The following is a 27214-nucleotide window of genomic DNA, read 5'->3' as shown; positions in this document are numbered from 1 at the left end:
TGGTCTGATGTTAAATTGCTGAACTCAGGTGAACAAGACTAATAGTTTTTGCTGCTATAGTTAGATATATTCTTCCCAAACTGGATTAAGATCAAAGTCATACCAAAATGAAAGGGTACTGGAAGAAGCAAAGATCACCAGTGTCAAAGCAATGATTCTTCAACATCAACTTCGTTGGACTGGTCATGTTGTGCGAATGCCTGATTATCATCTTCCAAAGCAACTACTCTATTCCAAACTTAAAAATGGAAAGTGTGATGCTGGTGGTCAACAAAAGAGGTTTAAAGACTCTTTCGAGGCAAATCTTTAAAAAAAATGTAGTATAAACACCAACAATTGGGAAACACAGGCCTGTGAGCACACCAATTGGAGAACAGGACAAGAAACGGGCAAGGAGGAAGGGATGCTTGGCAAACCCTCACCATGATCAACTCCCACCCGGAAACCTATGTCCCCAGTGTGGAAGGACATGTGGATCGAGAACTGGCCTCCACAGCCACTTATGGACTCACTGTAAAGACCGTGTTCATGGAAGACAATCTTACTCTGCTACAAGTGATTGCCAAAGAAGAAGAAGGCTGTGTTGACTTGCAATGGCTCCAGAGGATTTCAAAGAGGGGTCTCTCCCAACCCTACCCAGTAAGATCATGGTATCACTTGCCTTCAGATCATGACCTGGAAGGGGACTAATATTAATAGTTAGCTTGCAAAACCAATGAAATGTACGGTGTGAATGGGGCCAAAGAGTTTTTTGCAGTATGGTGTGGAAGAAAGAGGTGGCTTCTGCAAGCCGTGCTGAGGTTGCTGTGACTGTCCTGCCTTGGAGAGTTTGCCTGATAAATGTTTGCCTCATAAAAAGAATGCCAGCTAGGTTCTTAGATTCCTAAAGAAGCCTTCACCCCAAAACTTCCCAGAGGGGGCTGTAGACTTTCCATGGCAGCCAATCCTAACAGCGAGCTAATTTGCGAAACACCTTGTCTTCCTGCACACTTTGGACGGCCAGAAGCAGCCCTCCCACCTTCGTCGAGGACTTCATGCTTATTGCCCCTAGCTGGGTCATTGCTGCTCCCAGCTTCTGATTAGCAGAAGAAAGCTTTCTATAAAAGAACGTAGTGTCAATGTTAAAATACTATGTTGACAGATTCCTTGGTATGGTTGTTTTTTCTTGTTATTCCTTCCCACAAAGGAGGGTGATTTTTCTGGCAGCGAATACGCAAGCAAAGAGCGAGAGAACGGAATGGAAGTTGCCCATACTGCCATGGTTGCCAAGAAGAATAGGAAGCCAAGGGCATTCAGTGGGCGGGAGCCCTGATGTAGCAACACACTGAATGAGACATTGGGTTTCTAGCCGAGGAGGCGGCATGGAAGAGAAGCATCGCTCCAAGGATGTCTCCCTGCACCTACATAGGAAAAGGAAAGACCGGGACAATTGATGTAATAAAAGTCTTTGGCTTCAGGTAGGCACAGTGCCCTTGTACTTCTTCGCATACCATATTTTTCTGTCTATAAGACGCCCTCATGTATAAGGCGCCACCTATTTTTGGGGACTCAGATTTAAGAAAATGGGGGCAGATGGCCCAGAGTATAAAACACCCCCTAATTTTTGAGAATACGGTATCTTTTGCTATATTTTGAAACTGCCATGTGTTTTTCTTTTAAAAGCAACCATGGCTTTTAAGTATAAGGAATTGCTGATAACCAAATAGATAGATATATTGTATTGTGCTTGTGGTGGTTAAGCTTAAGGCAGGCATGTCCAAAGTCCGTTTCGGTCGGTTTAATCCGGCCCCTGTGACAGTTTATTTCCTGGGGTAAAATCCTAAAAAAAAGCTCAACATCTTTGGTCGGCCCTCACACATGTTCACTTCATCAAAGCTGGCCCTCTTTGAAAAAAGTTTGGACACCCCTGGGCCTTAAGGCATTGACTGTGAGGAGCTGCCATGGAGGCACAGAATGTTCATAAACATTCAGTAGCTCAGGGAACAAAGCTGTCAGAATGCTTGCAGTCCAACTTCTGTGAGAAGAGGAGGAACTATCAATACGGAGGGGATTAAATTCTACACAAGTCCTAGAAGCGAGAGGAGTTGCTTGGGGCAGGCTGAGGACTGGCAAGAAGGCTCAGAAAATGGAGATGCTAAGGGAAATGGTGATTGAAAGAAGAATGTGATGAAAGGACCTGAGGGAAAGGCAGATGAAGGAAGGTTGAGGGAAAGGGCAGAGGAGTCAGGGAAATAAAGCAAGAATGAACTGTGGAAAAAATCTCACAGTCCTTAAGGTCAGGATGCTGTATGCTGCCAAATGGCTAAGGAAGTGGGACATAGTAGTCAGTTGAAAAGTAGGAACTTGAGAAGGCAATGAGTTATAGGAGCGCAGCCGTGCAGAGGTACCACAGGGGTGATTCTGTAGGGCCTAAGGACAGGGGGCGCATCAAAGAGGCCTTGCCCCCTCTGCTCCTTTCCTGGCAGTGGTGGCATGCAAATGAGGTGCCGTGGAGCATTGTGGGGCAGTGCTGTCTGTGCTCGCTGTGACTTGAAGGAGCGTGGGCGGAAGGTAGCCCAGCTCCAGCTCCAGGTTTCCCTCAACAGAGGCAGTTTCGCTGCCGCTGCTGCCGTCTTGCTTCAGCCGAGCAGGTGGAGACGGAGCACAGCTGGCAGCGTCCCTGCCTGTCGCGCCGTGCCTCTGGCTGCCCGCTGTGCCTGGCCCTGCCCAGCAGAGCGCAAGGGGTGCCAGAGGGATTGTCGCGCCATGGTGCCCGGTACGCTTAAGATGGCCCTGAGTTCTGGAGGGTTGGGGCATGTGAGAAAAGGTTGAGCCTAGAATCTGGATGCTGACAGAGACGAGGAGGGATGACACTGTTGTTCCTTAAAGGCTGCACAGGAGAAGAAGTCTGCCTGTTGTGGCTTCAGCTGCTACCGAGGTTTTATGAGCCGCCAACCCTAATAGGCTCGCTATAAACAAGAAGAAGCAGTGAAACATAGTGAAGAAGTGCCCACACCACAATGCCTAGCTATTGTGGGAAGCGACAAGTGCCTTCCTTTTCTTTCAAAGACTCATATAATTGTGGAGTTGGAAGGGACCCCAAGGATCATCTCACACAAACCTCTGTGATGCAGGCATCTCAACCAAAGCAACCAAGACTGATGACCATCCAATCTCTGCTTAAAAACATCCAATGAAGGAGAGTCCACAACCTCCCTAGTGAGACCGTCCCACTGCTGAACAGTTTAGTCCTTATAGTCTACTGCGTACCAGATTTTTTTGTATTGATAAAAGGCCCTTCCATTTATTCTCATTGCCATTCAGCTCAAGGCATCTCTCTTCTTGCTCATTTCAGTGGGACTGGCATAGGGGAGGTTTCTGAGGCAGCGCAAAATTTTCAAGGCAACATTTGCTTAAATCACAACAATATGTCACATATTATGACTGCATGCACAGGACATTTTCTTTATTGAGGATACATGGTGTGCTTGGAGAGAGAGAATCAGCAGTGCTATGCGACTGGGAAATTCAGCAGTTGCTAGAAATTTGATTTTTGCAATGAATTGCAAAATTGCAATTTTGATTTTACAATGTACATTTAGGCAAAGGCCTCCAAGTATTGCTGCATTTCAATGAAGGCAGAGATATCTCCATCCATCATGTTGAAGAGATTTTATTTTTTGCAATATAAAACCCAGACATCAATAGAAGCAGTGCCTAAGTATTCAAGCAGTCAGGATATTGTTTTCTGAATTTCTTCCGAGGCCAGAGAAAGAGACCCTGCTTAAAGTGGCCTTCTCCATCTATCCTGAATTTGAATGTAAAAACACATCATTTGTAACTTCAAAAAATTCAATTTCACATCGAGTAACCAATGCATGAAGGTGAGTAATGCAATGAAGTTTGACGTCTGCGCAGCACTCTCTGTTTTAACAGGATTACGGTTGCTTATGTTGGACAGAAAGAAATGGGAAACCTTTAGCCATAGATAACAAAGTCTGCAGCTATTGTTTGTATCTGTCTCTTCTCATACCGGACAAAGCGAATTGTTCCAGCATTAGAAAAGCGAACTGCTCAAGTGGTTGTCTGGGAGAAAGTTTGTTAGGAGCAACAGTTTGGAAAGGCAGCATGGTGTACTTTTTCAGAAGGATCAAGGGGAGCAGTGGAAGGATGGAGGACTTTCATCCTGGAAACAGATGTTTTGTTTTTTTTTTCATTTTGAAAAACCTTTATTACTTGTTAAAAATTACAAAATTACAAAGAAAATACATACAAAAGAAAATACATATAATCCAGTTACAAAACCAGAAAATACGTATAACAGATAAACAGCCTTTTCCAATCGTAGCATTCTAAAATCGGCCATAAAATCCCACTAACCCAAAACTTAATCTTTACAATTGGATCTGGGGGCCAAGAATATATGGAACCGGACAAGAGAAAGAATAAGAATGAAAGAAGAACAAACATAAGAAGAACGAACAAGGAAAGGGAATCCAGGTAAGTCAGAGGTACGGGAAGGTGGGACGGGGGGGTAGGGAAGGGAGGAAGGGGAGGAAGGGGAAATAAACAAAGAATAGAGGTAGATAAAGTAAAAATAGAAAAGGTGTAAAGTAAGATAAAATTTTGACTTCCCAACACTTATCATCGGTTCCCTCACATAAATAAATTTTACTAAGCTTCTCCTTTTATTTACATCAATTGCCTTTCTCTCCTCCCATCACCTTGTTTCCTATCCTCTTGTGTCTCTTAGTCTAAACATATCATTAATTTTGTGCTTATTTTTTGTTTATGAAAATATTCATCCACATATTTCCACTCATCTTTGATTTTTTGTTTTGGTATCCTTCTGATCGTTGCGGTTAGCTTTGCAAGTGTCATGTATTCAGTCAATTTTATATGCCAATCTTGAATAGTTGGAACCTTATCTCCTTTCCAATTTTGGGCGATCAGCATTCTAGCGGCCGCACACGAATAAAGAAGTATATTCCTCCTATCTTTTGGTATGTCCTCTGGGATCATGCTCAGCAGCAAGATCTCAGGTTTTTTCTCGAATGTCAACCTAAGCATTTTTTTCATTTCTTCGTATATTTTTGACCAATATGAGCTAATCCTATCGCAGTTCCACCAGCAATGAAAAAAATCACCCAGTTTCTCTTTACATTTCCAACATTTATCCTGGTTGTTTCTATAAATTTTAGCTAATTTTGCTGGTGTGAGATGATACCTATAAACCATTTTCCATATATTTTCCCTTATTGTCATACATGCTGTGAAATTTATATCTTTAATCCATAATTTCTCCCACTGTTCAACATAGATTACCCTCCCTATATCTTTTGCCCATTTTACCATTACATCTTTTACCATCTCATCTTTCATTTCCCATTCCAGCAAGAATTTGTATATTTTCGCCAATGATCTCCCCTGATTTTCTAATAGTAATTCTTGTAATTTTGATCTTTCCTCCTCGAATCCAATTACTTTGTGTTCTTTAAAGATCGATTGCACTTGAAGGTAATGTAACCAGCTTTGACAATATTGCTCAATTTGGTTGTATGGTTTTAGCTCATATTGGTTGTTTATTTTCTCAATTAATTCTTTATATGTTGGCCAATTATTCCCTTTGGGTTCTTTGCTTGTTGCTGACATTTCTACAGGTGAAGCCCACCACGGTATTTTAGGTTCTAGTAAGCATCTGAATTCTTCCCAAATATCGAACAGAGGTTTTTTAAATATATGATTTTTGAAGGATGTATATTCACCTTTCTTTTCCTTTAATAGGTATGCGTGCCAGCCCCCAGTATTTCTAAAGCCTTCCAATTTCAATAACTCCAAATCATCCAACAGGAACCAGTCTTTCAGCCAACACAGGCAAGATGCAGCATAATACAGTCTTAAATTCGGAACTCCCAAACCTCCTCTTTCTTTTGCGTCTGTTAGCAACCTATATTGTATTCTTGCCTTTTTTCCTTGCCAAATAAAGTTATTTAAATCTCTTTTCCATGTTTCGAATGTTTCTTTTTTCAATTTTATCGGCAACATTTGAAATAGAAAAATCAGTTTAGGTAAGATCATCATTTTAATTGCGGCAATCCTACCTGCTAATGTTAGATTCAGTCCCTTCCAATGCTCTAAATCCTCTTTTATTTTCTTCCAAATTTTATCGTAGTTATTATCAAATAAATCTGCTTTATTATTGGAAATAGTAATCCCCAAATATTTGATTTTCCTTACTATCTCCCACCCACTAATCATTTGTATTTCCCTTTCTTCTTCCTTTCTTATGTTTTTGATCATCAATTTAGTTTTTTGATTATTGACTTTTAAGCCCGCTACCTTGCCATAATCTAATAATTTACTTTTTAATCTGGGTAAGGTCTCCACAGGGTCTTCCAACATTATTATCAAATCATCGGCGAAAGCTCGCAATTTGTACTCACTTCTCCCAACCGATATGCCCTTGAGGTTCCTATCCATTTGGATGTCTTTTATTAGAAATTCCAGTGCCCATATAAATAATAATGGGGACAATGGGCATCCCTGCCGCGTTCCCTTAGAAATTTCAAATTCTTTTGATATGTCCCCATTAATGATCAACCTCGCCAGCTGTTTACTATATATGGCCTTTATTCCCTCCATAAATCTTCCTTTAATTCCTAATTTCTTCAACGCCCCTATCATGAATTCCCATGCCAGATTATCAAATGCCTTTTCGGCGTCCAAGAATATGAAAGCTGTCTTCTTGCTAGGGTTCCATTCCACATATTCGAACATATCTAATAGGATTCTAATATTACTAGACATTTTCCTTTGGGGTAGAAAGCCTTGTTGTTCTTTGCCTATTACTTTATTTAATACACCTTTTAATCTGTTGGCTAAAATTCCAGTAAATACTTTATAATCAATATTTAATAATGATATTGGCCTATAATTCCCTATTTCTTCTCTTCTCTCGATATCTTTAGGTATCAGGGTAATGTATGTATCTTGCCACGATTTTGGAAACTCTCTTCCCTCTAAAATTTCATCAACCATTACCTTATACACTTCTTTTAATTCATTTTGTAAGACTTTATAATGTTTTCCTGTTAGGCCATCCGTGCCTGGTGATTTCCCCAATTTAAGTTTATTTATCTCATCTGTAATTTCTTGATATGAAATTGGTTTATTTAAATTCTCCAATTCTTCTAAGCTAATGCCAAATCCAGTGAATTTATCTAAATATTCTTCTAATTTCTTATTATTAATGTTTCCCCCTCTATACAATTTACTGTAATATTTCACAAAGCCATCTTGTATTTCCTCTGGGTTGGTCTTAAGCTTTCCCCCATCCTTAATTGCAATAATTTGCTGCTGACTCCGTCTCTTCCTTAATTGCCAGGCCAATAGTTTGCCGGATCTACTTCCCAATTCAAAGGTTCTTTGTTTTGCCCATATAATTCTATTCTCTATTTCTTCATCCACTAATTGTTTTAAATTATTCTGTAATACTTTCATTTGTACTTTTATGTTGGCATTTTTTGGATTTTTCCCCAATTCTTTTTCTGTTAACTCAATCTCAGATTTCAGTTTTTCTATCTTTTCCTGCTTGTCTCTCCTATATCTACTTTTCTGTTGTATGTATAATCCTCGGATATAGGCCTTACTAGCCTCCCATACAGATGTTATATTTACCTCTGGCGATACATTAAGCTGGAAAAATTCCCTCACCGACTCCCTCAGTTTTCCAACAAAGGTTTCGTCTTCTAATAGTCTGTCATCCATTCTCCACCTTTTAATACTTTTCCTCTCTTCCCTAATCTTTACCATTATCGGGTTATGGTCGGTTACCGATTTAGCCATAATCTCACACTTTTTAATCAATGTTGTTAGACCTGTGGAGACCCAGATTATGTCTATCCTAGAAGCTGACTGTTTTGCCTCGGAAAAAAACGTGTATTTCCTTTCCGTTGGATGTTTGAGTCTCCACATATCTTTTAACTCATAATTTTCAATTATTTGGAAGAAAACTTTCGGCAACTTGCCTCCTTTCTTGGTATCACTTGATCTGTCTAGGCTTGGTAGTACAACACCATTAAAGTCGCCTGCGAATATTATCTCATCCCCATCAATAACCTCGCTTAATATCTGTTCAATCTTGTGGAAGAATCCAGATTTGCATCCGTTAGGTGCGTATATATTTACCACTATTACTTTCCCTTTGGGTGTATAAATTCTCACCCCTACCACCCTCCCTTCATCGTCTTGAAATACCTTTTCTGATTTTAGATTCTCTTTTACATATATTACTACTCCTCTTTTTTTCTTCTTTTTGTCGGCCGATATATACTCTCTCCCCAATCGTTCATTCTTTAGGACCCTTTCATGTTTTCTTACCACATGTGTTTCCTGTAAACAAATCACATTCCAATCTCCTTTTTTTAATACATGTTCCACCCTATTCCTTTTCCTTTTGCAATTCAATCCATTTATATTCCATGACACAATATTTAATTCCATAATTATTCGATGTTATTAATATTATTATTATTATGTATATCTATATATGTATCTGTCTATGTATGCGTTCAAGTATTTCTTTGATAAATTACTTCTCTTACTCCAGAATAATTAACTTTATTATTTCAATAAGAGGGGTAAAAAAGGAGAAAAGAAAAGAAAGAAAACTCACTGCATAACTTTCAAACATTCAGTATTGTAGTCACCTCGTCCCCACCCTCTTAATAGAAGTTACTTTCTATTACAAATACAAATTATAGGTTTTTCCTTACAACTTGTTTCGATTTCAACTCTCTTCCTCCTCCCCCTCTCCCCTTTCCACCAATTCCCTTCCTGATCTCTCCAAGAAGGTTTCTACGTCTTCCACACTCCTTATCGTTTTTCTTTTCTCTTTAAATGTGAAAGTGAGACCTTCAGGAAATTCCCATACATACCAGATCCCCTTTCTTGTTAGGGCATCTGTCAGTCTTTTGTATTTTTGTCTCTTAAGTCTGAATCGTTTCGGGATCTCCTTAAAAACGGCAATACTCTTGCCTTCGATCATCAGGGGTTCCTGTTTCTTTCTTTGTAAGATTTTATCTTTTAGCAAGCCGGAGTTTAGAAATATCAAACAGTCACCGGGTCCTTTAAATTTCTTGGATCTGTCCCCTCTGACTCGGTATATTTTGTCCACATCTAACGTCAGCTCATCTTCTCTAACACCGAGCCATGCCGCCAATTCTTTACATATCTTTTCGTCGATCCTCTCACCTTGTCTTTCGGGAACGCCTCTCAAACGAAGAATTAACTCTTTCTGCCTCATTTCTACTAAGGCCAGTTGGTCCGCCAGCTCCTCTTGTGCCTTTAGCAGTTCTCTCCTCTCTTTATCATTCCTTTCTTGCATTCTTTTCAGGTCCTTACTCTCTGTTGTCAGTTTACCAATATTATCCTCTTGATTGTTGACCTTGGTATTTAGCTCTTTCACTGCTTTTTCCATTTCCTTATTTTTACCAAAGAGTTCCTTAATTTGGCCAGTCAATTCTGAAATCACTTTGGAATTGTTCTCTAGTTTGGCCTCAACAGAGTCCAATTTATCATTTAGGGTTTTGTTTATTTCCGTAATTAAAGTTTTATTCATCTCAGTAATCAAATCCTTGACGTCACCTAGAGGGTCATTCTCTCCCGTAAGAGATTGGCGTTTTGAAGCCACCGTGGCTGCTCTGGTTTTTGATCCCATCGTCTCGCAATTTTTCCTAGCTTTCCTTTTATTCAAGACAGGTATCCACTGGTTCTCCAGGTTCACCCTAATCACCTGTTATATGCCCCACACCTTCTTATTTGGGAATCTCCTTTCAAGGGCTCTAATAAATCATTATACCAAAACTGGAGTTGGGGACAAAAACATAAAATTAGGGATATAAAAAACCTAAATAATCAAATTTCAGTCTCCAGTTGGGGGGATTCCGAATACAATTGTAATCACAGAGGAGAATTGAAAGTCGTACAGTCAAAAACTCTGTAGGGTGGGGGGGTCAGATGTCATTAAGGCAGTCAGCCGCTAGATGTCACTTCTATCTGCCCATCAGAGTTCACACACTTCCTTAAAGAGTGTTTGTTTTAACAATTTGGTAGAGGTGAGCCGTCGCCATTTTCTTTCAATAATTTCAAACCCCCTTTCCTTCTTTCCTTTCTTCTTCTCTTTCCTCTTTGCCTCGTCTCTTTCTCTACTCAGATGTTATTTAGTCCTTTCTCTTTCACTCTTCCTCCCCTTTCTTCTTAAAAGACAGTCTCACGCCGCAAATCGCAACCGCAAATCGCAGTCGGACCAAATCATATAACAATTATGCAGTCTCTCAGTCTCCGTTTTAAAATCAACTTTGCGCACAGCAGTCAAAACCTTCTTTTGGCTTAGATTATGATACTTTCTTCCAAATAACTCTTATACACAAGCAGTTGTTACAGCTATTCTTTGCCGGTGATACAGTGTTTCTCCGACTTCGTTCTTCCCCCCCCCCCCCGGCGCCTCTCCCGCTAATCTTTTAGGCAGCGCCTTTAATTGCTGCGAGTTTTCCTCTTTAAATAGTTGTCTCTTATCATTAATCCTCCGTTCTTCACGGGGGGGGGCCCTCTTAATATTCTTTAAGTCGGTGAGCTTCAGGCGCTTACCGGGCAAGTCTTCCGTGTCGCGATAATGGCGTCCGTAGTTAGAAAGCTGGACTCCTCTCCGCCGCCTCCACAAATAGTGCCGGTAGCGGAGTTCTGTCCCTTTTGCCGCTTTTCTTATTCTTCCGACGAAAACCCCGTGTTTTCGTCATTTGGAGGGGGGCTTTGACGCTAAGCACCCCCCCTTTAAGCGCCACTATCCTCTTGGTTAAACTCTGCAAACGCGGAGCTCCAAGTTTTCGTGACTCGCTCCCAGGGCGCCTTCACCGGAAGTCCCTGGAAACAGATGTTGAAGATACAGGCAACACACAAGGAATCTTTGCAGCTGGGGTGTTTGTGGCCCCAAAGACGATCGCCCATTCACAGTCATACCTCGGAAGTCAAACAGAATCCGTTCCAGAAGTCCGTTCGACTTCCAAAAGATTCAGAAACCAAGGCGTGGCTTCTGATTGGCTGCAGGAAGCTCCTGCAGCCAATCAGAAGCCACAGTAGCCACACTGGACATTCAGGTTCCAAAGAACATTTGCAAACTGGAACACTCACTTTCGGGTTTGCAGCGTTCGGGAGCCAAACCATTCGACTGGCAAGGCGTTCGGCTTCCAAGATACGACTGTATACAATTAAATATTGCTTATGTAATCAGATACGAAATAGGCACAAACATAATAGCATAAGCCTTTGGATCAAATTGTATCCATGTTGCCTAATGACAGAAGGCAGAGGCTTTTAAATTTTACTCTTTGACATTTCCCTGTAAAATGGCATTACTAATAATGATCACACATTATCTTCACAACCCCAGCATGCAATATTTCCGCTCCCAGCCCACAAGTTACATTACAGATCTCATTCATACTGGTTCTGTACCAAACTCAACTGTTGAGATAAAGAACATCAAGATTTTATTGTGAGGACTTCTGCTTGATGCAGACAACAGATTAGAAGGCCATTCTCTACTGCTACAACTGACTTTGGGTTACACCTGCAATTGTCTGAACTATTGATCCAATTTAAAGCATTGAATCTATAATCATTTGCTCTTACAGGGACTGGTTCTTTTGCTGGGCTGTGAAGGGAAAGTCCTTGAAATAAAGAGAGCTTTTGTCAACGTTACGGATGAAATCATGTTATGCCCAATTGGAACCTCTTCTGGACGAGTTCTTTGAAAGGGGCACAACTCAACCATTTCAGGGTCAGTTATACTTTCTTGATCCAGAGTCAGCCTTTAGGTTCATGTTAATATTTTGCCATGAGAATTGCAGATCAAATATTAACTATAGTCGTACCTTGGATCTCAAACGGCATGGCTCTCAAACAAATCATCTCCCAAACAATCGAAACCTCGAAGTGAGTGTTCCGTTTTTTGAACAATTTGGGAAGCCGAACATCTGGTGCGGCTTCCGTGACTTCCGATTGGCTGCAGGACGCTCCTGCAGCCAATCAAAAGCTGTGCCTTTGTTTTCGAGCAGTTCCGGGAGTCTAACGGACCCCCAGAATGCATTCTGTTCAAGAACCAAGGTATGACTGTATTTGAAATAGGGGTGAACCAAGATCACTGGTTGTTTAAACTGGACGGGCATTTCAGCAGGCAGAAGCAATTTAGGGGTGCCATATCTCGAAGAGCAAAAAAGGGGACAGCCCAAGCCACTGCCAGCCCGAGCTTGGGGGAAGAGGGGTTACCATTGACAAAGGGGGTGTGAGCATTGCTTATTTTGTCTGTAATTCAGCTGTAATAAACATCTGCTATCCCTGCACTCATTGTTTTGGCCAATGCATTCGGATCCCAGTAAAAGAACCGTTGCTGTTGGCAACACAGGAGGTAAATCATTTGAGCTACTTCTCAGCTCTTGCTTTCTGCAAATTGAAGAAAAGAAAGATGCTTTCTTATTTGTTGATCTTGTTGTGCCATCTCTGGGGCATGGCAGAGATAGATATCAACGAAGACAGAACTTGAATTCTCTGAAACTGAAGGAACCAAAGAAGGCCAGTTAAATGGCTCAAAATAGAAATGTTTATGAAACAAACTGTTTCATGTCGGAGGTTCAGTGTGATGACAGCTATAAATATTTAGGCGCAGTTGTGTTAATGATGGGTGGTTTATTCTGAATCTCAAAGGCTGAGTCACAAAGATCTCGAGGGCTCGCTTTATTTGAATGGTCATATCAAATCAGCCAAGAAGTTTCATATTCCTGCTTTTTCAGTATGGTACTGTGTTGTTGTTGTTTTTTAAAAAAAGCAGGGATGGTGAACCTGTAGCCCCTTGGATTTTTTTAAAAAAATATTTATTTAATAAATGCTGAAGCTCTACAGGTCTAGTCATGCCTGGATGCAAATTACTGTAGGGTAAAAGTAAAGGTAAAGGACCCCTGGACGGGTGGCACTGTGGTCTAAACCACTGAGCCTCTTGGGTTTGCCAATTGGAAGGTTGGCGGTTCGAATCCCCATGATAGGGTGAGCTTCCGTTGCTCTGTCCCAGCTCCTGCCAACCTAGCAGTTCGAAAGCACACCAACGCGAGTAGAAAAATAGGTACTGTTGCGGCGGTTAGGTGAATAGCGTTTCCATGTGCAAACTACTGTGGCCCACATTGCATTCCACAACAGAAGAAAGAAAGGCATGATATAAATGTAAGTAAATAAATAAATGAAACTAAATAGTCGTGGGATTATGTCACACAAGTCCGCTCACCCCTTTTGGTGTGGCGGTGTTGCAGGATGGCAGAGGCTCCCTGGGGCCCCAAGGAAGGAATCATGGCCTCAGTTCCCCTTCCTTAAGCCCCCACTGCCTATCAGGAGCCGGATCCTGGCCTGTATCCCACTTTGGCTAATGGGGATGCTGGCTTGGACCCGGGCTGTGCCAGGGGCAGAGCCGACAAAGCCATTTAAGAAGCCCTCACCTGGGGCCACCCAAGTGCCACACGTTAAACTCAGAGGAAATTAGTGCTGAGAAAATGTGGTAAGACACACTTCAGTTTTCTTTGTTGGCTTGATTGTGTTATTTAAATTACACAATGACCTGGATCCAAAGGCGTTTTGCACAAGTGGAAAGGAGCTTCCACTCATGGGTAAGGCTGAAATTCTTCATTCCACTGCAATCCCCATGCACAGGGTCCCTTCATCCTGAGCGCTGCATGGCTTTGGGGGATGAGTTCCAGGGACCTATAGTGCAGAAAGGAATCTGGAAAGCCTCATTGTACAAGAGGAGTTCTGCTCGTTCTTCCTGGGTGCAATCCAGGTGCCATTATGTCCTTCGATTCTACTGCCCGCTCAACACCCCCCTGATAAATAGCATGAGATTTTGTTTCTCTAAAATTCGAAAGGTGTATGAATTTAACCAATTTCTATTAATTCATTTGTCTCCGTTGATGAACTCTGCTAATTGTTTTCCTATTTGGAAACTCCTCACTTTGCAGGTTTTTCTCCATTAAGTGATTAAACAAACAACAAGCCGAGAAGTTTCTTAAATCTCCTATAACATCTCGAACAATTCTTTCAGAAAGTTTATGTTGTGAAAGCACTGTGTGGGCTTTTTCCTTTTTCTTTGACTGTTTCAATTACAACGGGAAGAAAAGGGCGAGGCAGACATCTGAGGTTAACCTGAACAGATCCTTTAAAATTAAAAGGCATCTGTGGGTTGGCTTGTTTTTAGCATTTGGTGAGTGTCAGTCAGTTGACTCTGAGCCTCACTTCATTCCTCATGAACTCACTGTAAATATTAATGTTCTAAGGCGAAGGAGAGAGACGTGCCACCTTTCAGCTTCTATCAAGTGGAAACTTACAGTTGATTTGTGCGCCATATTTTTAGCAGGGTGAAATTTGAAGTGGCATCTGGGCGCCCACACTTTGGGTGTTTCATGAGAAGCAGGGATTTAAATGCACACAGGACTTGCATGTCCTGTGTGATGCAGCAGCTAAAAAAGCCAATGCAATTCTGGGCTGCATCAATAGGAGTATAGCCTCTAGATCAAGGGAAGTAATAGTACCATTGTATTCTGCTCTGGTCAGACCTCACCTGGAGTATTGTGTCCAGTTCTGGGCACCACAGTTCAAGAAGGATACTGACAAGCTGGAACGTGTCCAGAAGAGGGCAACCAAAAGGGTCAAAGGTCTGGAAACGATGCCTTATGAGGAACGGTTTAGGAAGCTGGCCATGTTTAGCCTGGAGAAGAGAAGGTTAAGGGGTGATATGATAGCCATGTTCAAATATATAAAAGGATGCCATATAGAGGAGAGAGAAAGGTTGTTTTCTGCTGCTCCAGAGAAGCGGACACGGAGCAATGGATTCAAACTACAAGAAAGAAGATTCCACCTAAACATTAGGAAGAACTTCCTGACAGTAAGAGCTGTTCGGCAGTGGAATTTGCTACCAAGGAGTGTAGTGGAGTCTCCTTCTTTGGAGGTCTTTAAGCAGAGGCTTGACAGGCATATGTCAAGAATGCTTTGATGGTGTTTCCTGCTTGGCAGGGGGTTGGACTGGATGGCCCTTGTGGTCTCTTCCAACTCTACGATTCTATAATTCTATGTCAAAAACCCATTAACACCTGAAACATTTGGAAGGGCCACAGCTGACTACTGGAGCATTCAGGTAGTCCCAGGTCCTGGTGGCAGACTTTGGGCTCTCAAATTCAGTGTCCCCGCCTCTACAGCATTGTTTTTGCACCCCCTGAAGGGTGGCACCCAGTAAAAACCTAAACAGGTAAAGCACCCCTGGACGGTTAAGTCCAGTCCAAGGCAACTATGGGGTTGTGGCGCTCATCTCGCTTTCAGGCCGAGGGAGCCGGTGTTTGTCCACAGACAGCTTTTCGGGTGATGTGGCCATCATGACTAAACCGCTTCTGGTGTAACGGGACACCATGACGGAAACCGGAGCGCATGGAAATGCCGTTTACCTTCCCGCCACAGTGGTACCTATTTATCTACTTGCACTGGCAGGCTTTCAAACTTGCGCTATTCTAAAACCGCCTCTGTAAAAGTTCAATCCTGGCATCTCCAGAAAGGGCTAGGAATGATCCCTGTCTGAAACCATTGGCAGCTGCTACCAGTCAATGTACATGGGCTCCTCGAGGTAGCCTGGTCCTCCGGATATATAATAATAATGCATTCTGCATCATGGAATTGCTATTCTTTCTGGAGTGGGTAGTTATGGCTTGACTAGCACAGCCTTCAACTCCCCTCATGGACCTTTAGTCCAAAGCAGGGGTTAGTGAACTTTTTCAGCAGGGAGCTGGTCCACTGTCCCTCAGACACTTGTGGAGAGCCAGATTATATGGGGGGGGGTGATGCAAGTGCACCACGAGCCCCGGTGGCTGCTTACCTGTGCTTTGCGAGCGGCAGGGGCTGGCGGCGGCGGAGGGACGATGAGCGGCACAAGAAAGGGCTCTGGAGAGGGGCTGCTTAAAATGGCAGCCGCTCAAGCGCTGCTTCTGCTGGCACCAACAAAGCCCAGCCCCCTTCCTCCTCTAGGCAGGGCAGGGAGAAGACAGGAGGAGGGAGGGAGGGAGGAGGCACTAGTGCTGCCGTGTGAGGGAGAGGGATGGAGAAGGAAAGAACGTGAGCACTGGCGATCCACACGGTGATTCCAGGACCGCCCGTGGGTCAGATCCAGAAGATAATTGGGTCTGATCTGGCCCACTGGTCTTAGTTTGCCTACCTATGGTCCAAAATCGCACCAGGATGGCGATGGATGGTCTCAATCTGCACGAATGACTACCACAACCTGCACGAATAAGAAAATTATCTTAAGAAATTTGCATAAGTAACTAGGGGTTGGAGGGGGAGAAGGATTTTGTGATGTTCATCCTCCATAATCCTTGATCCTTCCTCTCCGTCCACCCGCCCACAGCAGATGTCACCTGTTTTGCAATCTTGTCATCGTCTCTAATGCATCCTTTATAGGCTACAGCAAAAGTGAGGAACGAAGGAGGAAATGAAAAGGGGGTTGTGACAGTTTGAAATGTTTGTTTTGACAAAAAATTATGAATTATTAAAAGGGCATTGCCTGGTTCTCCCTACTTTGCTACCATTACAGAATAAACAAACGTTGCCAAACAAGCCCAATGCAAATTAATTGGTAAGGGCATTATAATATGCAGCCACAATCTCTAAAATAATAATTTTTAAAATGCAGCACTCCAGTGAACTCTAAATGTTCTCTGCCTGCATCGACACAGGAACTATTTTATCATTTCCAGTCCATTCTACAGTGTTTGGTTTCCAAGTGCAGAGAGGGGCATATCATATAATACAATGGCCCAGTCCACACATAATCTGAGTAGGACAGAATTGCATGCTTCTTTGAGAGCTACCTGGCAATCCATTTCAGTACCAGATCTACAACCTTTGACATGGGGGTCAAAGGCCTGCACTGCTGCATGGGGTGTGATGGGGCAAAGTCCTTGTCCTCTATGTGCTCTATGCAGGTTTCCATAGAAAGTCCCGCCTCCTTGCCTCCTTAGGAAGAGGAAGGTGATGGGGCTCCAGGAAGGGAGAGTAATCTGTAAAGAGAAATCATACAATTATACAGTTGGAAGGTACCACGAGAGTCCTCTGGTCCAACCCCCTGCAATGCCAGAATCTCAGCTAAATCATCCATCTGCTTAAAAACCTCCAATGAAGGATTGTCCAATGCTTTCTGAGACAGTCCATTCCACTGTTGATGTTAGGGACTGGGAAGAGGAGGGATGGTGGAGGCGGCCTCCCCAGCTTGACCCTTCCAGTGAGGAGGAAGAGGAAGACAGCTTAGATCAGGCATCTCCAAACTGCGGCCCTCCAGATGTTTTGGCCTACAACTCCCACGATCCCTAGCTAACAGGACCAGTGATCGGGGAAGATGGGAACTGTAGTCCAAAACATCTGGAGGGCAGAAGTTTGGGGATGCCTGGCTTAGATTTACAGCAGGGGTTTGAGGGAGGTCACAGCTCAGAGGCAGATGAGGGGGGAAGTTGGGAAATAATGGGAGAGGAGGAGGAAGCACCAGGAGGCGACAGCTGATGGACACCGTGTCTTTAGAAAGCATTCCAGACCCTCCATCTCCCAGAACCCGGCGAGTCTTGAAAGTAGGAGAGCAAAGAGCTAGAAGACAGAGGGCACATAGCAGCACCTGTAGAAGTGACAAATGGGGAAGTGGGAGAGATGGTGGGGGTGGAGATTCACTCAGGATAACACCATTATCCAGGCTGGGTTCTATAGCCTCTCTCTGTAAATACTGAATAAAAAGCGGATGAATAAGAAACATTTCCTTGCCTTCGTACACTCCTGGGCAACTGGCCAGCAGCAGCCTGACAGTTGAACAGCCTTACCGTCTGAAAGTTCTTCCTTATATTTAGTCGGAATCTCCTTTCTTGGAACTTGAAGCCACTGGTTTAAGTCCTATCTTCCAGAGCAGGAGAAAACAAGCTTGCTCCATCTTCCATGTAATCAACACTAAGATGTCTTCCTTGTGACAGCCCTTTAAGTCTTTGAGTTTCATTCTAATCCACTGAGCCTCTTGGGCTTGCTCATCAGAAGGTCGGTGGTTCGAATCCCCATGACGGGGTGAGCTCCCGTTGCTCTGTCCCAGCTCCTGTCAACCTAGCAGTTCAAAAGCATGTCAAAGTGCAAGTTGATAAATAGGTACTGCTGTGGCGTGAAGGTAAACAGCGTTTCCGTGCACTCTGGTTTCCATCACGGTGTTCCGTTGCGCCAGAAGTGGTTCAGTCATGCTGGCACATGACCCTGAAAGCTGTCTGTGGACAAACGCCGGCTCCCTCGGCCTGGAGATGAGCACCACACCCCACAGTCGCTGTTGACTGGACTTAACCTTCCAGGGGTCCGTTACCCTTTTTTACTATTTTATATTGAGCCGTAAGAGATTAATGGATGGGAAGGGTGCATGGAGGAAGAAGCTACCTGGTAGATCCTAATAAAAAAGCAATGTTCCGTTGATGCACCTGTTACCAAGGCAGTCTTCCTTGCAGTCATTGTGTTTGTGCCCCTTGAACTCCACTCTACAGGTGACTATAGAAAATGTGGGCTTTCCCAAAAATGGCAGAGGAAGCATGCCATGGCATGCACAGGCTTCCTTCCCTAATAGGAATAAGGCTTGCTCACATTACCATGGGAAGCAAGGACTCTAAATAGATGGAAATATCCTTCTCTGCTGCTTTTTTCTTTGGCATGCAGTGAGTGCAAGCAGGCACCTCTGTCTGAACCTGCATTTGTCCCAGTGGCAACGAAAGTGTCTTTCGAACCAGAACTAACCCACCTCTGAATTCATCAACATCCATTTGCATCTCTTAAGGTTGGGATCCACCACTTTGCGTTTGCAAATGGAAGCTTGTCTGTACCAGGTATTTTTGCACTAGGCACTTGTGATCAAGGAGAGTATGACCGTAGATTTTCCATTCACATTTGTACCTAGAATTCACCACTGATTTGTGGTGGGGTACTTAAAACACCCCATCTCTTTTCACCTTTTGTGCTGGAAACTTTCAGCCAGATCTTAAGTACTGTTCACTTTTTCAACCCACTTAACCCTCGCCTTAGTAAGCAGAACATTTAAGTTGTTTAACTTCTTTTTATCTCTATAGGATGCTCCAGGAAAGATGGTACTAACCTTTGCTGGTTCACCCTCATTTCTCCTCTACCCTGACCCCTTGTCTCCTTTTCCATGCTTGTTATTTCCCCTATATTTAAACAGCAACCTAAAGGGAATACAAAGTCTCGTGCTTTCTTTTAAGCCCGTTTCCTATTTTCTCCCATTTTAGGAGGGTTCAAGGGGAACCCAGTCCCAGGAAGGCTTCAGGGTAGCTGATCTAGTTTCGCACAAGTCTTCTGCAGAACTTAAGAGGTTCTATTGACAATCATGCTGCATGTATACATTCTGTTAAGGAATGTAAATAGAAGAATAAATGATCAGTGGGCATGGAATGTTGGGGAAAGAACACAGGAAAACAGGGAGGAGGGAGAATCGGATGAATTGTCTTGGAAAGGGGTGACTTTACTGGCATTTTGAATAAAAGCACTTTGCACACGGCACTCTTTTGTTGCAGTCCATCCTTGTACAGAACATGCAGCACACCCTGGTCTGAAACAGCACATGTGACCCTTTAAAAGTCTCCAGATCAAAGCTTTATGGATGTGGCTCCTCTTTGCTGATAGATGCCGAGTGGCCGCGTTGTCAATATGTTTGGTCCTCCCCTGTGGAGAAAAAGCAGATCAAACCCAGCCCAAGAAACCTCCTAGGAACAGAAAGTGCAAGGTACCAGATTTATGAGAAAGAATAAAATGTGCCTTGATGAGCAGCGTGACATCTTAGTCACCAGGTTTATTCATCTTCTATTAGCCTGCAGTATTAACTTATAAGTTTCCCGCACAAGTCTTAATGAAGGAGTGTGTCTCAAAGTCACTGACTGTAATGAATATTTCCACTGGCTAATGCAAGATTGCCAAGTGGCATCCGACAGGCAGATTACTGACAGCAATCAATAGAGCACAAAAGCGAGTAACATGGGACAATGGTTGTTTATTTTGCAAAGATATGGGGAACGCCCTGGGATTTTTAATTTATTATTATTATTATTTCTCTGTACTCCTTTTGAATGTTAATGTTTTCTGAAGATTGTTTCAGACAGGCTGTTAGGCTGCTGTTACTCACTGAAGCAGCAGCGAGCGAGGAGTTGCTGAGGCAGAATTAGCATCATGGGTCAAAGGAATGAGAGGATATGTCAGCTAATTCCTGCCTAACACAATCAGAATTTGTGTGTGTCTGCTTTGGAGACCAAGACATACTCGGCTTCCAAGCTTTTTGACAATCCAGTTCCACTGTTTGCCTAGTTTTCTTTATGCCTCGGAAGACCAGCAACAAAGAATGGGGACAAAACTACCTGTTACTGCTGCCGTAGAACGTGGGCTAAGTTTTCTCTCAACTGGATGAAGGTACTTCTGTGACAAAAGCTGGACTCCCCAATTGCCTCTTTCAGCTTATGTGTATAACTTGATGTGAAACGAAGGCTCCCTGGAAACGGTAAATATTGCAGAGAGGACTGCGTGTTCCTTTGAAAAAAAAATCAGCTGAGCAGATTTACTCAGAAACAAAGACATATTAGATCTAGAAGCGTTAAGAGGAAATTAGAAATCAAAGTATATTTGAGCTATTGTTTATAGATTCAGAAATGATGGTGAGTTTCGGGGGGACGTGTTTCTTTTATGAGCTTTGTTTTGTTGTAACCGACTAGTGCCTGGAAAATCAAGCTTTAAACCGAAAATGTCTCTATCTTTTTTTATTTAAAAAACAACAACAACCCTTTGGTATTCGTTGTGCTGCTAAGCCTATGGCTGCAATCCTAAGAATGCTTACTTGGGAGTAAGCACCATTGAACTTAGTGGAGCTTACTTCTGAATAAACAAGCATAGCATCAGGTCACACATACCATAAAAATAGCGTTGTGTGCTACATGGATAAAATCATACAGAATCACAGGTGGAAATAAAAAGCAGCAGTACCCTTAAAATATATATTGAGCATTGATAAGACATTGTACAGTATGTAATTTAGTTGACATACTTTCTTTCTAGGGTGTTATTTGAGTAACGGCTAACTCTGCAATTAAAGGTTTGTTCTCTACTAGCCATGCAAATGTTCAGTAATTTCTTCCTTCCAAACGATTTCAAAGTTTGAAGTGTTCACATTTATTTATTTCTCAAACTTGAGAAGTGTTCACATTTATTTATTTAAGAAATCATTATCTGCCTTTTGATTCTAAGGTCCCCAAGTTGGATTACCTGTACTTTATAAAATAAATTTACTGTTTATAAAATAAATTTACTGTGTACTTTATAAAATAAATTTACTGTTCAGGGACTGATTTGCTGGAGGATTGTGATGATGAATCTCATGATACCACAACAAAGTTAAATAAACAAGCCAGTGTTTTTTTCTATAAAAAAAAGTTTAGTGGTACTCTCATCTTCCTACTCATATTGAAATACTGCCCCTCAATGAGGCCAAACTTAGATTCACAAAATGTTTAGGGGTGTGCGTCCCTCTGCGTCTCCCCCCCCCCCCCGGAAAAAAGCACAGAACAAAACTGCTTTTAACAAATTCTTCAGAGCCTAATGTCAGATACAGTACAGATTGGTTTAAAGTATCACTGCCTGGAATGTATGGAACGACACTATAATTGGAAATTGGATACAAGCCCTTTTTTGTATCTTTAAAGCACTGTAAGAAAAAAGTGTGTCTTTCCTGATTTGGGGTGTCTTGGGAGTTCCCTTTTGTCTTGACAGTCCCCTGCGCTCACAGGGCAGAATTGTGCTATTAAGCCAAGTGTTATTTGCTAGAAAGCACAGAGCCAAGTGTAAAACTGAAAAATTAAGCAGGGGGATTTGCGTTGTGGACCGAGCAGCACTTTCCCCTGTCCTGTGTGGTGAATGCGACCACTCTTAATCTAACACCTCAATCCTTATGGAACGCATCAACAACATGAAAGGCTATTATATTCTCTATGAGAATTAAAGAGCATGGGGATAGATGCAACAGTTCTAGTTTATGGTTTGATTTTAAAAAGAAAGATATCTGAATAATTAAAAAAAAACAACCACCCAATTTGCATCCCAATTATACACGGCAATTTTTTTATCTTCACAACAACACTGAGAAGTAGGTTAGGGTGAAAATTGAGGATTGGGTCAGCCAGCCAGTAAACGGGGAACCACAGGTAGCCTCTCTACATGAGCCAAATAGAATTTTGTCAAGACTGTTAGCTTGTACTGCTTGCCCACCAAATGGACTGAAATGTTTAAAAGCATGTTTTAAATTAGTTGACTTTTTGCAGCTGGCAGTTCAATTTTGCTGCAAGGAAATATACAATGTTTTGAGAACTGTGTTGTATTGTTGTATTTTTAATATATATATATTTATTTATTGTCCAGTAGCACCTTAGAGACCAACTAAGGTGCTACTGGACAATATTTTATTTTTTTAAATATATTTTGTCTGCATCAGACCAACACGGCTACCTACCTGAATCGATATTTTTATTGTGAGTTGGCCTGGGAAAGTTTTTTGAAGTGTGGGTTGCAAACAAAAATACAAACATATCATGTGTAGCAGAAGGGTTCAATTCAAATAGCTAGGAGCCACTTTTTTACATTTACATTAACTCGCATTCATAGAATCATAGAGTTGGAAGAGACCACAAGGGCCATCCAGTCCAACCCCCTGCCAAGCAGGAAACACTATCAAAGCATTCCTGACAGATGGCTGTCAAGCCATCCAGACCTCCAAAGAAGTAGACTCCACCACACTCCTTGGCAGCAAATTCCACTGTCGAACAGCTCTTACTGTCAGGAAGTTCTTCCTAATGTTTAGGTGGAATCTTCTTTCTTGTAGTTTGAATCCATTGCTCCGTGTCCGCTTCTCTGGAGCAGCAGAAAACAACCTTTCTCTCTCCTCTATATGGCATCCTTTTATATATTTGAACATGGCTATCATATCACCCCTTAACCTTCTCTTCTCCAGGCTAAACATACCCAGCTCCCTAAGCCGTTCCTCATAAGGCATCGTTTCCAGGCCTTTGACCATTTTGGTTGCCCTCCTCTGGACATGTTCCAGCTTGTCAGTATCCTTCTTGAACTGTGGTGACCAGAACTGGACACAGTGCTCCAGGTGAGGTCTGACCAGAGCAGAATACAGTGGTGGTACTATTACTTCCTTTGATCTAGATGCTATACTTCTATTGATGCAGCCCAGAATTGCATTGGCTTTTTTAGCTGCTGCATCACACTGTTGACTCATGTCAAGTTTTTGGTCTACCAAGACTCCTAGATCCTTTTCACATGTACTGCTCTCAAGCCAGGTGTCTCCCATCCTGTATTTGTGCCTTTCATTTTTTTGCCCAAGTGTAGTACTTTACATTCTTACTCCATGTGTTCTTTTTAGACGCTTCTCTTTTAATGCCTTTTTATACAGCACTATGTAGCTCTGTACTCCAACTGTTCATCAGAACCCTTTTGGTCTCTTACTTCCTTGTACCGGTAGGCTTCCTCTTCTTTGTATAGTGTACAGTCGTACCTCATGTTGCATCCGCTTCAGGTTGCGTGTTTTCATCTTGCGTCCCATGGCAACCCGGAAGTACCAGAATGGGTTACTTTCAGGTTTCACCGCTCGCGCATGCGCAGAAGTGCTAAATTGCGCTTCGCGCATGCGCAGAAGTGCCAAATGTGCCACGTGCCTGCGCAGATGCAGCGCTTTGAGTTGCAGACTTTTCACATTATGGACAGGCCTCCAGAACGGATCCAGACCATAACTCAAGGTACTACTGTACAGTGGTACCTCTACTTACGAATTTAATGCATTCCGAATGCACATTTGTAAGTCGAAAAAAATTGTAAGTCGAATCCCATAGGAATGCATTGGGAGAAAAAAATCGTAAGTAGAAGCAACCCTATCTAAAAATTCGTAAGTAGAAAAAATCCTATCTAAACCGCATCCAAGATGGCGGACGGAGCTCCATCTGTAAGTAGAAAGATTCGTAAGTAGAGTTATTCGCAAGTAGAGGTACCACTGTACTCTCTTTACTTTGATCGAATCCCATCTTCCAGCTACTCCCATTATTTTTCTATCCATTATTTCTCTACCCTACCCTATCTTATCCCACAGGTCTCTGCTTCCTAATATCTCAGCTATGACCCATAGTATTTTAGTTCCCAATCTTCCCAGCCTCTTAGTCCACCTGTAGAAGAGCATAAGACAAAGTCATGTTGGATCAAAAGCCCAGCTCTGCTTTCAGTAGTAACCAGGGAGATAAATGCCATTGCATCTTTCTCATTTTCCACATTCCACACTGCTCTGGCCAGTGGTGTTTATAGAAACACTCAGAACAGGAGTTGCGGCATTCTTCATTTTGCATTACTAACACTGTTAATTCCACCGAATCTTCAAAAAAGGCCAATCAAACAGCAAAATATACTGGGCTGCTCTCACGATTGGGGGGGGGGGGCGGCAGATTTATTGCACCACCATAATACAAGCCCTTCCCTTGCCTCTTAGAAATATATTTTTGGACAAGGAACTACAGAGTGAGAAGAACTCCGAGCAAATAACTCAAATAAGGAATTGCTTTCAAACTCAAAGTTCAAACACAATCCCTTTTATGCATTCGGAAGTCGCCTCTAAACATTGTTCACGATTAGTCCTAAGCAATTTTGTATTTCTATCAGACTCTGTATCCAAACTTTCAATTTAGTTAACATCCAATTTGCCGTTTGCAAAACCTCATTTGTTACTTCAGTGGAATTAACTTTTGCTATCTTTCCTTATGCCAGGGCTGCCATATGTTCAGAATTTCCCAGACACAGCCAGGATTCGTCTGTCAAAAACGGCGTCTGGGCTGAATTTTCGAGTACAGTATAAAATGTCTGGGAAAACCTGGGCATATGGCAGCCCTTCCCAATGACCATGTCTGGATTTTCACTTTCTGAAATATGACAACCCTAGCTTATGCACCCTGTTATATTAAAAAGATGCAGCATTATTAAATTGCATTGTTATTGCTATGTTGGACAAAAATGGGCAGATTGGCCGCTGTTGTCTAGAACAAGGGGGGGGGGTTATTTGGTTGTTTTTGTTTTAATTATGTATTTGGTGCTTTTAAATTGTGATTTTATGTTGTAAATGCCCTGAGACCTACAGGTATAGGACAGTATACAAATTTAATTTTAAAAAGTAATAAATAAATTCACTGGAATGCATACCTGCCAAGTTGCTGTCAGAGAAATAAGGGACCGGGCCGGAAATAGCAGACCGGAAGTAGCGTTGCTGCCATTTTGGAACTGGGCGGAGCATGCTCAGAAGTGACTTTTGATGCTGCTTTGCAGAGTTCCAAAATGGCCGCCGTGCCAGAAGTCGCACTGCAGCCATTTTGGAACTGGGCAGAGCAGCATCAAAAGTCGCTTCTGAGCATGCTCTGCCCAGTTCCAAAATGGCCGCCGCGCCAGAATAAACCGGGGAAAAACAAAAAAAATCCATTTTTCAGCTAGGAACAGCTGGAAAAACTGGGATTTCCCGGGGGAAACAGGAGACTTGGCAGCTATGCTAGTATCTGCTAGGACTTGGGATGAGAGCATTTCTGCCTGATCTAGGGTCACAGGGAAATGCTTCTCTCTCTGGTTCTTCAGAGCCTTGACATCCTACTCAAGACAGACTTAGTTATACTTTCGTTTCTCATCGCTTCCGTTTCAGGTAATGAAGGACCTGCAAATGATTCTTACCATGCCCTGATGATGAAAAGAAGAAGATTGTGGAATTCCTTTGTTCCTATTTCCTGGAGAATGGATGGCGAACCCTTCACCTCTGCTTTCTTCTCTTCTGGGAACATTCCCGCAGAAACCGGCATCACCCTGGAACAGAAAACAACCTTTGTCTTTGTCGTTTTATTATTCATTTTCCTTGGCATCCTCATTGTCCGATGTTTTCGGATTCTCCTTGACCCATATAGGAGCATGCCAACCTCTACCTGGGCAGATGGACTCAACGGACTAGAGAAAGGACAATTTGATTATGCTCTGGCTTAAAAACCAAGGATGCAAAAACTTTATCAATAAGTCTCTGTCATGTGGGACACATTTCTCGCACGGGCGAAAATATTAGGGCGTTGTTTTTAAACAGCTGTAAGGTAGGTGTGGGGAATCTTGGGCCCTCCAGATGTTGGTCAATGGTAACGCTTGCTGGAGCTGTAGTTCATCAACATCTGGAGGGTCAAAGTTTCCCCACAGCTGCCGATGGGAAACCAGCAATTTCCTCCAAGAAGAAAAGATGGAAGTTTTTCGTATGCAAAATTCAGCTTTGGGTATACACGCACACAATATCTTTTAGCTCAGACAACACTTTGATTTGCAGCTGCCTTATTTCTAAAAGGCGATGTCTCTTCCCTGTCTCTCCCCCTCACCTACCGTGTTTCTCATATTATAAGACACGTCTTATATTTATTTTTTCCTCAAAAAAACACACTATGGCTTATTTTCAAGGGATGTCTTATTTTTTCCCCTCCTCCTGCCGCGGCCGGCATTGCTGCTGCGCCTATCACTATGTCTATTTTCGGGGTGTGGCTTATATTCCTTGAATGCTTAAAAATCCTGCTATGGCTTATTTTATGGGTATGTCTTAAAATATGAGAAACAGGGTACCTCCAAACCTTTAATGAGCATATCCATATTTAAAAGCAAGCATGTGATTTTTGTGGTTTGTGTGTGGACATTAGGTAATGTTTGTCGAGCTCACAGGCAAAAAAAATGTATTTCCACTCCACTTGTCCCTCTTACCAGAAAGGTAAAAGTTTCTCAGCAACCTTAATTAAAGATTGATAGCTTCAATCTTTGGGCTGATTTCAATGGAAAATACGTCTCACTCACAGCACAACCTTGATTAGGAAACAATGACTAAAATCATAGATGTACAGTAAATCAGTAGTGCTTTTCCAAGTCTGAAGGTATATAACCTGATTCGTTTCAAATTTTGCTAGGTTCTTTTAGGTTTGTTTCATGTTGGATCAGCTGTAGCAATTTTAGTTAAACTGTGTGTGTGTGTGTGTGTGTGTGTGTGTGTGTGTGTGTAAAC

General features: G+C 42.4%; 1 protein-coding gene across 4 annotated transcripts; it reads left to right on the top strand.

The window, feature by feature from the left end:
• The first annotated feature begins 1347 nt into the window (after window positions 1–1347).
• CTXN3 (cortexin 3) lies at window positions 1348–26970 on the top strand. 4 transcript variants are annotated; one of them, XM_088652716.1, is made up of 2 exons: window positions 1348–1457; window positions 25841–26970. In XM_088652716.1, the coding sequence occupies exon 2, from the start codon at window positions 25879–25881 to the stop codon at window positions 26170–26172; it is 294 nt and encodes a 97-aa protein (XP_088508842.1). In that variant the 5' UTR covers window positions 1348–1457; window positions 25841–25878; the 3' UTR covers window positions 26173–26970. The 4 variants fall into 4 exon arrangements, with proteins under 4 accessions (XP_088508842.1, XP_034955884.1, XP_088508841.1 ...); XM_035099993.3 differs by lacking the exon at window positions 1348–1457 and adding an exon at window positions 19649–19858; XM_088652715.1 differs by lacking the exon at window positions 1348–1457 and adding an exon at window positions 19868–20535.
• The last annotated feature ends 244 nt before the right edge of the window (window positions 26971–27214 follow it).

The sequence above is a fragment of the Zootoca vivipara genome, chromosome 10 (genome assembly GCF_965207765.1).
Source record: "Zootoca vivipara chromosome 10, rZooViv2.hap1.1, whole genome shotgun sequence".
Lineage (NCBI taxonomy): Eukaryota > Metazoa > Chordata > Lepidosauria > Squamata > Lacertidae > Zootoca > Zootoca vivipara.
The sequence above is the reverse complement of the archived record's forward strand: the minus strand, read 5'-3'. Positions and strand labels throughout refer to the sequence as shown.